The 13,836-nt window shown below is 41.2% G+C and overlaps 1 protein-coding gene across 1 annotated transcript in view; it reads left to right on the top strand.

The window, feature by feature from the left end:
* The first annotated feature begins 6,059 nt into the window (after window positions 1–6,059).
* PPP4R3A (protein phosphatase 4 regulatory subunit 3A) overlaps window positions 6,060–13,836 on the top strand; it is a 45,136-nt gene continuing 37,359 nt past the window's right edge. Inside the window, exon 1 of the mRNA XM_027673536.1 lies at window positions 6,060–6,876. Coding sequence (XP_027529337.1) covers window positions 6,735–6,876 — 142 coding nt within the window. The 5' untranslated portion in view covers window positions 6,060–6,734. The remainder of the gene's footprint in view (window positions 6,877–13,836) is intronic.

Raw genomic sequence — 13,836 nt, 5'->3', positions numbered from 1 at the left:
TTGCAACTTGCACCCCTATCATTCCTGCTCTGTGCAAGGCTTGAATTATTTGCATCCTTAAGGTCATCATTGTCATGAACACTGAAGTGACTCATAACTTTTAAAATTGAAAAAACAAGCTTATATTTGAGCTGCTGTCAGTACAATGGCTGATTCTAAATTACTTCCTTCAAAAAACTCATCTTCATCCTTTTTTTTCCAGGACTTCTTTCAGGTTTCTGACATATTTTTATATTTATTGGACTTTATTATGCACAAAAGTATCATTACTTTCACTAGCTTTTGTCCAGGAACCTGATCCTAAATTTACACAGGTCATCCCAGATGACTGCTATAATTAAAGTATCAACATGCTGAGACCTGCTGAGTTTGTATGAATGAGTGTCCACCTGTCTGAGTCCATGTGCTGCAGTCTTGTTCTAGCTCTGACAATGTCCTTTCATCCCTTTTGCCGTCTCTCCCTTTTCAATCCAAATCTACCTAGGTAGTTCTTAGTTACACAAACTGGAAACAGCTTTAACAGTTCCCACACTCACCTCAGGATGTGCCTAAGGTAATGAGGAATCTAATTTAATGAGAGTATTACAGCAGTTAGTAATTTTTTAGCTGATTAGGTAGAGATATATTAGAAAAATGGAGGTAGTTTTTTCCTTATGGGCTTCTGGTGGACTTTCAAAGCCTCTTGGAAACATGCTTATGATGTGGATCTCATACTTTCTGCCTCTTTATCCATCACTTTCTCAAAAGACCATCAACCGTGTGGGTCTAAGAGAAGCCTGTTGAAGACTGAGTTACAGATAAAGCACTGAAAATCTTGCTACAGAAATACATGAGAGTGAAAGTTAGGAATAGGAAGCCTGCCATAGAAAAGGGAAAAAAAGTAATAATTCCCACTAGAAAGTTTACAAATACAGTCAACATGCACAATAATGAATGTAAAAATTGAAATATGCACTGCATAGGGACAGCTAGCATAATTCATGCATCTTGGAGTTCCCCTCTTAGAAAGAGGGGAATTTTCACTGTTGGATGAATAAATGACCCAGACGTGTTCCCTGCATCCAATAGCTTCAGCAGTGCTTTGAAATTCTTCAGTCTTTTGATAATGAGGCCTATATATTTAGATAAAGTGTAGCATTTCCAGAGAGGTATACAGGAATTCAAAACAAATACAGCCTTTGTGTGACTGTGCAGTTGCACAGTACTCTTAAAAACAAGCTCTGCTTGGAAGACAAGGGTCTTTTAGTACTGTGAAAATTAAGATGACAATATGGGTTGAAAGAGATGACATTTCTGTTGAGGGGATTCATATGCACATTATGTAGGAGGAAGAGTCATAGGCTTTCAACTGCTGACCTACACAGGTTCATGTTTGTGGTTCAGGTACAAGAACAGGGCTAACTGCTTCTCGGGGATCTGTGGCAGGATGTGAAAGCTGAACAGCAGCATCTGAGACATGATTCATAGGGTATGGCTGCAAAAGAGTGCACGCTGCAGAAATCCAAGAGGTTGAAGGGCAACAAATGGATCTGCAAAAAAATAAAGTTCTTCAGAGCAGTCCTCTCTGACCTTTTCAATTTCTTATAATCTGTTAACAGTGAGGACATCAGAATTCTAGAATGTGGCATTAAAGCTACTTTTATTTCTGATGTTACATTCTTCCACAGCATGCTACTTTACAATATACCCAAAAGGTATTAGATCTTATAGACACAGACCTACATAAGAAGTTTGTGTTGGGTTGCTTGTTTACTATGCAGCCTAGCTTCTTTCAGACCTGCCTTACTATTTATTCCTATAGATGTGACCCTGTATTTGGCTGTATCTGAAGGGTCCCATTTAGGAGGTGTAAGTCAGAGCACAACCACTCCTGTCTGACCATGGTGTCTCCACCCTGGGTGCCTGAGCTGCTCATCCATTGGGTCTTGAATCTACACTGTTTTGAACTCAGAATTTTAAGCAGCAGTGTCATTGCTTGCCTTGAAAATGCAGTGATGACTGGGAAGTCCTTATAAGCTCATAGACAATTGTAAAGCTGGAATAAGCCAGAAGCAGCTGTCAGTAACCTCTCCAGCTATCCCAGGCTAAGCCATTCCTTCTACATCAGCATCTTCAGTAGGTGAACCTGTCTGTTTCTGACTCCTCTGTCCTCGGCCATTTCTTGCCATTCTTCCAGGCTCTCTGAATCATAAACAGCTTTCATTCACAGAGATTTCACATTGACTTTCTAAAGTCAGTGTTACAACAAATCCTAAATAGGATCAGTCCTACTCTCCATTTCTGCACAATCATCCAGAATCATCTCCTCTGATCGATAACTCCTTTTGAGCTATGCCAGTCACCTCATATCTGACCCATGCAGTGTGAGCTTTCTTTATAGAATACAACACTGACTTTCCAGAAAAACACCTGAGAACTATCCAAGTATATTATATCTGCATCATTACCCTTAAAAGCAATTTTGTAATTTAGCAAGAAATTAAACGTTTTTCCCTAAAGCCACATCACCTGCTACTGCTTTATGTCCATCTTATAATTCCTTATTGCATTTTGTATCAGCATTTATTGACTGTGACTGATGTCAGATAAGTCAGTCTACTATTACCTGTGATCTCACTTGTCCAATTTGAATACTTACAGTCAGTCTTCATGTCTTGCAGAAATTTCTGCAATAATTTAAGCTTTATTAAAAATTAATAAGGTCTCATGCTTCCTGAGATCAGACATGCAAACCTGTTCAGGACTCTCAAATGCAAGTTCTTTTAGGACCTGCATACTTTTAAAAGTATTTCTCTCTAAGAAAAGTTGTTTAATATTCTTTTTAATAATGACCAGAAAAGCATTTCATCATCATCTTATGATACAAATACATCACATATTCTTTCAAGTACAGAACAAATTTATTTATTAAACAGTTCTATTTTTTCTGTATCAATATCAAGATTTTTTAAAATCTAGACATAATAGGCCTATAAAAGAGTTAAGATTTAGAAAACTTGAGCTGTTCCTAAAACTATCAACCATGCATATTTCTTGGCATTCTTATCCATTTTTCTGTGCTTCATAACTTGTAATGATTGCTAGGTTTGCCTTTTTTCTATTGTATGTATTTATTTCAAACTGCTGTGTTTGCTTCCCCACTAAACTAGAAGCGTAATTTTCTGAATCTCCCCTCTTTCTTGATCACAATACCCTGACTTCTTTTTAGACATTTTCTTCTTTATAGACTCCCTCTGCTTTGATAATTTTTCTATGTAATTTTTTCTTTTCACTCAGTAATTCATTTTCCACAGCTTTTTGGGGCACAAGTTACAACACGTGCCTTGGGAACAAGGAGACATAGCCAATGTCCATATGTGTGTATGTACTATGGATTGTAACCTTGTTTGCATATACTGAATATAGCCATATCTATACACGCAGGCAAGCACAGAGTTTTATTCTAGCAATAATCTTCACCATAACAAAGTCTGAAGTCATTAGTTTCCCTAATATGATTTTTTTTGTCAGAAAATAATTAGCTAGGAGTTTTAGGAACTCTAATAATGCCTTAGTACATATGTGTACCTATATGTGTGATCTGAAGTTTGTAATAACAATGCAATTTTCTATCCCCAAATTATAATTAGATACTGAAAGAAAAAGTCATCTTGTTCTTTAGTCTTGACTGCTATGCAAGAAAGTGTCTCTCTCTGGTAAAACCAGTTTAGGCTTATTTCTATTATGTTGATCCATATGCAGTTCCTTTCCTATGAATATGAAAAGTTTAAAACTGTATTCAATATTCCATTTCCTCACTTATTACTCAATTCCTGGTGGGCCAAAAGCTCTATCAGAGCAAGATCCTGTATTATTTACAGGGACTAAGGGAGCCTAACCTTTTAACTCAGTTAATAATGGTCTCTCATGGTGCCTGAAGATATTTCCTTATGGACACAAACTGTCAAACCTCTAGAAATGGAGAGAAGGAATTGACCTGACATACTTTTGCTTTCTAACTCATAACTCCAAGAAGAATAAACAGAGTGGTTTTTTCTTTCACAACTGCTTTCCAGTACGGGAAGTTGCTCTCGATGCCCAGCCTTTCTTCTGGAACCGCTGGGGTGGAAACGTTTGAAAAAATAAAACCCCTTTCCAAATACAATGAGAATTGGGAGAATACCTGACAAGTGGCCACTATTATCAGGGTGAGCATTGTTCAGGCTGATATCAAAAGAACACAAGGCCCATTAAAAGAAGCTGAACCTAAAATTTTCATAAAGCAAACCATGCAAACGGAAATCTGATTGAACTTCTTGTTTTCAATGCACCAAAAAAATAATCAAAACTGCAGTGAGCAGTGTGGTCTATACTTAATCTGATGGCCACAAGAGGGTACAATTTGTAAATCCTATGTGAGTATAGCGGCTCTACAGGGTTTTGTCTAAGTGACATCAATATTTTCTGAAGTCACAGAAATCCATCTCCAGAACAGCCTAAGAGAAATTCTGCCACAGCACTTCCCCAGGCACATCCCCCTTGGGGGCTGCGCAGGGCGGAAAACGAAGGTGATGAGTGCCTTTCTGTGCGCATGCTGTGTGGTGGCTTCCCTTCATCCAGGCCACAATCCACAGTTCTCAGACATCTGAATCTCTTCAAACCTTTCACTGCTTTAGCCAAGAACACCATCCTGAGAAAAACGAGAATAACATACCTTCAGCTACATCATGGGCACCCAAACAACATTCCTGAAGGCTCTTGTATTCTTAAACAGCCCTTGGGCATCAATGCCAGGCACAAAGGCAAAGACAAAATGGCTTTGTCCAGGCATATCAGGAAACACAGAATCACAGAATATTCTTGAGTTGGAAGGGACCCACAAGGATCATCGAGTCCAATTTCTGGCCCTGCACAGGACATTGCAAGAATCTCACCATGTGCCTGAGAGCATTGTCCAAATGCTTCTTGAACTCTGTCAGGCTTGGGGCTGTGACCACTTTTTTGGGGAACCTGTCCAGGAAACTGAATATCAATTCTGTAGTCAAACACTGCCTTCCTCATGGGGCAAGCAAAATAGAAGATGGAGAAAGGAAAACAGGGCTTCACTGGAAGCTTCCTCGTGACATGTAATTAATTCTGTGGTGAAAGTTTGTAGTCTGTGGTTTTGGCTCAAACCAGCCTCAGTACAACTCACTTTGATAAACAAGTAACAGTACTTATTTGAAAGCATAAAATAAAAGTAAGTGGATCTAACGGAGTATATATTGCAGTGAGCTCTCATAGCCACTGTGTATCTCAATGCACTGTGAAATGGACTCTCTCCTGCAGTGGTGTCTGTGGGGTCCCAAATGTACCAGTGTTTTTGCACATTTTAGGGAAGTCTGTCAAACATATGCTCAGATGTTGGCAGCAGTGGCAGAAGCAGAGCCTCGACAGCTTATGTCTATTATTGCAATTGTTTGATCCCATCTCCGACTGTGAAGATCCAACACACGCTCAACCAAAATCTGTTTAACCTTGGGATTCACTCAGAATAAAAATTAAGGAAAAAAAAAAAAAAGGAAAAGCTGGGCTCAGGCGGCGCCTCTGCCCGGGCCCGCGGAGACGGCGCGGCCGGTGCCCCACACGCGTCCCGCCCGCGCAGAGCCGCGCGGGGCCGCTGGCCCTTTAACTGCCGGCGGGCGGCCCGTGCCGCCGCTGGCTGGGAGACCCCGCGCCTCCAGTGAGAGGTGAAACCAAGATGGCGGCCGCGCAGTGACTGAGGCGGAGCCGGGGCCGGAGGGAGCCGGGCCGGACGGGCCGCACCAGCCGCTGTCGCTCGTCCCTCCCTCCGCAGGGCACAGCGTCTGTCTGCCGGCCGGCCGGGCCGCCGAGCGTCTGGAAGCGCGGCCACGTCGCAGGGCGCGCTGGGGAGTCGGGACTGAGCCGCCGCAGCACTGAGAGGAGGAGGAGGAGGAGGAGGAAGAAGAACATGGCGGCGGAGTCGAGCTGGGAGTGAAACAGCCGCCTGCGACCGGGGCCCATGGGGGAGACGGGGCGCTGAGCCCGGCCGGTCGTTTACCCCGCTGCGGGCCGGGCAGTGTCCGCAGGCCGCGGGCAGGGCCGGCGGGAAGGAGGGCGGCTCCGCGGAGCCCCGCGCTGACGGACGGCGAGCGAGGGGCTTCGGGCCTGGGCAGCTGCTGCACAATAGAGCCAGGCTCCGGGCCGGGGCGAGCGGCCCCTCTCCCGCCTGCCTCCCCTCCTCTGCTTCCCTCCGGCCTCGCCAGGCCCCCGTCTGCTTTCCTCAGCAGGGCCCCGGCCTCCAGGGCCGCCTGCCCCTGTCACTGCCCGCCGGCTGCTGTCCGCCGCTGCTTCCACTCTCGTGGATCCACTTCTCCAAGATCTCGTCTTCACCGCCTCTCCTGCCTGCCCTTCGCCCTGCAAAGAGCCTCCCTTCTCTCTGCGGCTCTGCCCTGCGTAGGCTTACTCGCCTTTTGTGCAGCGCCTGACTGTGCCTGGAGGAGCAGCTCCCCTTTCGCATCTTCACCCCTTGTTCCCCCTCTTCCCTTGCGCACCCCAATCCTCTGTTCTCCTCGATAATGAGGATCCCGTTCGGGCACTGAAGAGAAGTAAGAAGAGCTTGCTTGGCGTGCCCGTGTGGGGCTGCTCCCTTCTTTCCCGCTCCCCTCCGCAGAGGGGTCCTGGCCCCCGACCAGCCTTCCGCTGCTCCAGCGGCTGTGAGCCAGAGTGGTGGCTGCGGTGTGGCAGGCGGCAGGATGACGGACACCCGGCGGAGGGTGAAGGTTTACACGCTAAATGAGGACCGCCAGTGGGATGATCGAGGCACAGGGCATGTGTCCTCTTGCTACGTGGAGAGGCTCAAGGGCATGTCCCTGCTAGTCAGGGCAGAGAGTGATGGTAAGTGTGTATGGCTGAAGGTACAGTCTTTCCTCGTCCTGCCCAGTAAAGGGACTGGGTGTAGCTTTGGGTCTGTTGCCTTAATGTTTTGCTGGGTAATTCAGAAGTTATTTCTAAAAGCAAGTAGGCACTAACCAGCGTTCATTTGTGTTAGGCCAAGTGAAAAAAATAGACGGGTACCATCAAGTGCGAACATGGTAGGCACTTAGTTCATACTGAATACACAGTGTTGCTTGCAAAATGCATTCAGGTCTTGTTGTAAATCTTGTATGGGTTTGGCTGCCTAGTGATCTATTATTAGATGCCCAATGTACTCCGGTTTCAAAACTGATCATTGTGATATATTCTTTTGTGGATGTTTCTGGAAACGATCCCCTCGTGAAAGTTGTTGTTCAAAACTTAGGTCTTGGTTTGTATTACATGTTTTTGAACGGTCCTTGGATGATTAACACCCTTCTTATCCCCCCCTTTTTCTTTGGTAGGTTTTAGAATTATGTAAGACAGTCTAAAAGCTATCAACAGTTATCAAAGTACAGTTGTTACGGTAGTAAAGACAATATAGTGGACAGAACAGCATTTTCAGATGCCTTTTTTTTTTCTTTTTTTAATGGAATGGGAGCTCTCAGTCCTTCAGCAGTTCTAGGTCTTCCTGTAAATAAATTTAAAATGATGCATTATCAACTTCCTTCACATTTTCTGGCAACATATGTCGATAGTGTAAGTTGAGTAGTAGTGTCTACATGTAGCTACATGTTTGGACTAGTCTTCATTATTGGTTAAGTGAGGTCACGACTGCTATGATCAGAGTAGATTTTAAAATGTACACTTTGCAATATCAAGCTTGTACCATTATGCTATTAAAGTTTGTCAGTGCATGACTTATTACTTTTTCAGCTGTGTAGCTACTGTATTTAGTGACTTGTAGATCTAGTTGTAGATTGTGACTGTCAACAGACCTTGTAATTTTGTTTTTTAGGCTTTTTCATTGTAAGAATTAGGATGAAAAGCAACTTGAGAATAATTTTTACTATTTCAGAAAGTTCTGACAAATTGAACAATAATCTCTACAGCAAAGATCATAAACTGATATGGAGGAATCAGTCATCTGAGCAGGATTTTGATAATTGAGCTTCTGATAAGCACGAATCTCAGGGTCTTGTAGTTTCTTGATTATACTTTAAAAAGTTAAACTGGTACTTGATTTTATTTATTTTACAGTGAGGAACATGCTTTAAAGTTTGAGCAGCTTCATAGTGTGAGAGAAAACATCCAAAACAGAAATAGACTTAGTTTAATTTCAACATGAGGGAAGGAATTATAAAACTTATCACTAAGTTTTTAAGCTAATTTTTACACCATATTTTGTTGTAGATACTGTCCTGGCTGCCTACATGGCTGATGGGGTCATGTTTAAAAACTATCATGTCTCCTATACATTAATAATATCTTGATATTTTTTTTCATTCTTTTTTAGAAAAGAAAGTAAAAAACCTGCAGTTCATAACCTGCTTGTGAAGAAATAGCCCATGCAAACTAAAATCCCTTTATTAACTTTTAGTGGAATATATATGCTTAAGACTGATTAGATCTTGAATTGAACCATTGTTACTAGCTTATTTTTGTAAATGAACATCTCTAAGAAGCAAGATACAAATTGATATAAACCCCAAAATGAAGTCATTGTTTTGTGTTTTTATAGCTGAGATACTCTTAATCAAAGCAGGACTGTCTCAGACTTGCTAATTGCACCTAATACACAGATGTGTATTTGGTAGGATACACACATTAGACCTCTCTAAAACCACATAACATGTATTTCTAAGTATTGAATAATATACAGAGCTTAAGTTCTTAATATAGTAGGTAGTATCAGTCCTGGGTAAATGTGCACTCTATTAATAGGCTAGTTTTTCTAACTTGCTTGTGTAAACACCTCATAAAATTTGATTTGTATTTTATTTACTCCCAGTCTGTTTGTGGGCTAATTTTGAAGACAGTCATTTTTACATGAGCAAGTGATTTTGAAAAAGGTAACTCCAGACTTATGTTTTAGATACTGTGCCATTTATGTGTTCCCTTGCATGCTTTTTTAACTAAACAAAGTAGTTGACTGTTATTTTTCACTTTTTCCCAGTTATCGAAGACATACCGGTAGTAGGAACCTGGCCTATACACCATTCGCCTCCATGTTTCCATTGCGTTCTGGTATTGTCTTTCTTTGTCAGCTCCTCCTCCTTCCACAATGAAACTTCTTCCTTCCTGCATTTCTAAACCAGCTTTTCCTAGCCTTTGAGCTGAGCTTCACCCTGTGCACACTGGCATGTTCTTACTGACTTACTGCAGGAAGCTGACAGAATACCTCGGGATCATCATGAAGGTGAAGGCTCCCTTTCTTGAGTAGGGGAGGTCGTGGGGATGTGAGCAGTAGTTCCTTCTGTGTATGGGAAATTCCTACTCCTGTTGAAGGGCCAGTTTGGCTGGTGCACAGAGCAACAACAGAATTAGCAGAGATTTGTTTGGCTGACCGAGTGAGCTAGCTCATGGGTCAATCTTTGGATTTTGCAGCCATGACTTGGTGTAATAGGCTGCTTTACAAGTGGTTGAGATTTTATGGCATCATGGTGTTTGGGTAAGGGAAATACAAACTGTATGCCAGGTCTAAGGTAAGCTGTCTTCTGGAGTTGAAGGAATAAGAACTGAATAAAAGGGTTTTTTAACATATAGAAGTGGTTTTTTAACTTGTGTTGGTGGTGTTTTTTAACACCATCTTAAAAGAATTAAAGTAGATGAGTGATTTGTGTTGCTCTCTGAGATGTCTAATGTTTTCCAGGCACTAAATTGTAAGTGGCATTGCAGGCAATTTGGAGTAATCAATTTTAGAACAGAAATACCAAAAACTGCTTTCGGATTGGTTATATTATGCTTTGAAGCAGGAAAATGTAACTTTTCCACTTTATTAACTGCTAACTTTTTATTTAAAACCCTGAAAAGTTTCTCAGTATGATTCCTAGTTGCAGTGTATTCTACTTGAATTGCAGTAGAGCAATTGTGAAATCTTTTCTTACAAATTGTCTCCTTCCATGTGAGTTCCTCAGTGTAGTCAAAAGCCTTTGATTTCTTACCCATTTCTCACATGGTATTTTAGGCTACTATGGCCTACCTCATTCTTAAAATGTCTATCTGCTTCTTGGTTTTTACTGCATGGTTCAGATTGCCTTTTTTTGTGCTGAGCCCAAATGACTGAAGTGACCTCTGAAATAAACTTTTCTGTTCAACTACTTTGGGTTAATTTGAAGGCTTAAACGTTTAATTAAAACTTACTTGTCCTGTACCTAAACTTTCTGACGAGCCAAAGTGAACCCCTCCATTGGAGGCCATATTTGCCAGCTATCTTAGGAACTGTTTCACCATTTTCATTCAGAAGTTGTAGTCTGCTGCTTCTGAAGTCTGTATGTTAATCACTTCTGCCGCAGGGCAGACACCCATCCTGGCTGTTTCTTTAGTGTAGGCATCAGTAACTCTGTACTACTAGCAGAAGCTTAGACAAAATTTGTCTTAAGTTTGTTTTACCTTGCTGAAGCTTAATGGATTAATTTCATTTACTTATTTTTAGGAAAGCAACACAGTACTTATCTTAGATCAAACTGAAAAAAGCAGGGAGGAGGATGTATTATTCTGGTGGTTTGTTTTTTTTTCTTTTCTCCTGGTTATCCCCTTAATATTTGAGTTTGACCGCTCAGAAATGTGTTAGACTGAGGAGAGCATGTTCTTGGACCTCCATTTGAGCTGTTTTCTGAGTTTCTGTGGGTTAGTTTCTGTGATTAAGTTGCAGCAGAACTGATTGCAGAACTTAAACTTGTGTGTGCATCTTGCAAAAAACAGCTCTTGAATTGAAATTTTCATTTAAATGTAAACATGTTTATACCAGTGAGGGGTAATGAGCAGCACTATTTTTTTTTCTTTTCTTTTTTTTTTTCTTTTTTTGAGGAAGAATCCACATAACAGTTTGATGGGACAGGAGCAGTGTTCCAGATCAACTGGTCTCCTCCATATGCACATATGTAAACAAGGCTGCAGATTTTCAGTTTAAGACTATAGGATTGGGATATTTGGTGTTCCCTAAATATAGTTGAAAATAGATGGAATATCTGTATGTAATCTCTTTTAAGCAAGTCTTTCCTTATACACACATTCCTTCCACAGCACAGAATGGTGTTTTTATACTAACAAACCTCCTCCTAGCTGTGCTGTATTGCATTACAGTGGCAGATAACAGAATTCTGCAAATCAGTTTTCTTATTTATGGGTGGTTTCAGATGTTACTTTCTAGCACCAATGTCTTGCAGTTACGTTTATAAATTCATTCAAGGCTATAATTTAGAAAAATAACTAGATCTGCATAATTTTGGAGTGTTTATTAAAAACATAGCTTGCTTTAGGGTGGGTTTTCAGGTCTTACCTAATTTTGAATAGAGTCATTGGGTCAATGAAGATGAATTTTCTTGGTGTATTTTTTTGTATAAAGTAGACTGGATAGTCTTAACAGATTCTATGACAGTGCCTACAAAATATAGAGAAAAATGCGTACATAGAAAGTAATTGCTTATGACAAAGACATCTGAGACTGTATTTAGGAATCAATACTCATAATGACTTTGAATGGAAAAGAAGTTTATTTGCGGTATGTTTGATTTCTGTAACCTTTTTGCTAAAGAATATATCTCTGTTTCAGACATCTGTTACTGCTGCCTGGTTTCCAGATGCAGGTAACAGAGACCTAAGGCTGCCTCATACCAGGAAGGGGCCTGATCCTGTAAAACTTACTGTATGAAAATACACTCACTGAAACAACTAGTGGAGTAGTCACTGATTTGGAGTTGTTGAACCCTTTTTGTGGAACATATTGCACAAATGGAGCATTGTATTCTCCAGAAGGAGGGATTTGGAGCAGTTATTAGTTATAGAGCACAGTTTATCTTTCAGTATGTGTCTATCTTCGGATTAGTATTTTTCTGTTGTCTGGAATGGTGAGGAATAAAGTTGAATCATGTGGTAATGAGAAGCAAGTCAAGCCTTATAAGGCTTGATTTGGCTTTCCCACAAGTGTCAGGTTTAGTAGAGAAGAAGAAATGCTCTTTGGTGACAAGTCTAGTAAAGAAGTTATTCTCTAATGTCTGCTTCTGGCTCGAAAAATTAAATGTCTGCATTCAATTGTGTTCAAATTTTTTTTAAATAGTATTTTGTCAAACATGGCATTCAAGTTATGTATGATACTCTGCTAATTTCGGGATTTCTTTGTCTGTAGGTCTGTGTTCAGCAGTTAAAATGCAGTGTTGAAATTATCAATTACATTTGATTCTTTGAAGATTCTAATTCATACTTGCTGGTATTAAATCTTTCTAGACAGGAAGGACTTTGTAGAAGGTAGTTAGCCAAGTTAATAGCACAAAATAATATTCTGAAACTTCATGGAGTAGAAGCTGGACTTTGAAGGCAAGACTGAAGTGAAATACTATCTGTAGCTGATGATCATAACGGAAAAGGGTTATGCTGGTTTTAGATGTTCATTAGGCAAATCCGAAGTTCAAAGCTTGAGACTATGGCCAAAGTATGAGCAGTTTATTGGATTTCATCAGTAAAGCTCATCTTAAATGTTTTCCTTCTCTGTCCCGCTCTGTGGTTTTGATTACTTTTTTCTTTAGTTATGCTGTTACACTTAAGTAAGTAAGCTGCTTACTTACAGGTAAGTAAGGTTAGATGCAGTTAGAAAACTGGAAAAACTCTCAAAAAAAGAAAGGGTAGTATATTTGGATTTGAGGTGAGAGCTTTTCTGTTGTCTTTGTTTTCCCTTGAAGGGTATTTATTTAAGTTTTGTTGTTGGATAGTATCTGAGTTTGTATTTGAGACAAGGTGATAGCTTCTCAAACCAACTTTGTTAGTGAAGGCTGCTTCTTGTAGAACAGAAGACTTAGAAATGAGGAACAAGCAGCCTTCACTGGTAAGTTAATTATAAAAAAAAATATTTTTACTTGATTATCACATGCATGGGAAGCTAATGAATGTAATAATATTTTGGTAAAGCTTTTAAATTCATGAAGTAATAACCTTTCTTACAGACAACAAAATATTCTGATATTTATGTAATTCTTTAATGATACACCACTCTTACAGCAAGTGAAGTTCTGTGATCTGGTTCTTCAGTCTCTTCCCTCACTTCCCCCAACTGAACATCTTCATCAGTGCAGCAGACAGAGGGATTGAGTGCACCGTGAGCAGTTTTGCAGATGACACCAAGCTGAAATGGTGCAGTTGACATGCTAGAGGGACAGGATGCCATCTAGAGGGATCTGGACAAGCTCGGGAAGTGGGCCTGTGTGAACCTCATGAGGTGCAAGGTGCTGCACTTGGGTCAGGGCAACCCATGGTATCAGTCCAGGTGGGAGATGAACAGATTAAGAGCAGCCCTGCCGAGAAGGACTTGGGGGTGCTGGTGAGTGGGAGGCTGTCCATGAGCTGCCCATGTGCGCTCACAGCCAGTCGTGTCCTGGGCTGCGTCAAAAGCAGCGTGGGCAGCAGGTCAAGGCAGGGGATTCTGCCCCTCTACTTCCCTCTGCTGAGACCCCACCTGGAGTGCTGTGTCCAGCTGTGGAGTCTGCAGCACAGGAAAGACTGGGTCCAGAGGAGGGCCACAAAAATGGTCAGAAGGGTGGAACACCTCTCCTGTGAGGCAAGGCTGAGAGAGCTTGGGTCTTTCAGCCTCGAGAAAGTTCAGGGGAAATCTTATTACAGCCCTTCAGTGTTTAAAGGGGGCTTTAAAAAAGATGTGGACAGACTTTGTAATAGGACCTGTAGACACAGGACAAGAGGTAATGGTTTTAAACTGAAAGAGAATAGATTTAGACTAGATGAAAGAAAGAAATTCTTTGCTGTGAGCTAGTGAAACACTGGCACAGGTTGGCC

This window comes from Neopelma chrysocephalum, unplaced genomic scaffold, assembly GCF_003984885.1.
Source record: "Neopelma chrysocephalum unplaced genomic scaffold, ASM398488v2 Primary Assembly neopelma1_24, whole genome shotgun sequence".
Taxonomy (NCBI): domain Eukaryota; kingdom Metazoa; phylum Chordata; class Aves; order Passeriformes; family Pipridae; genus Neopelma; species Neopelma chrysocephalum.
This window is presented reverse-complemented; position numbering and strand designations above follow the sequence as displayed.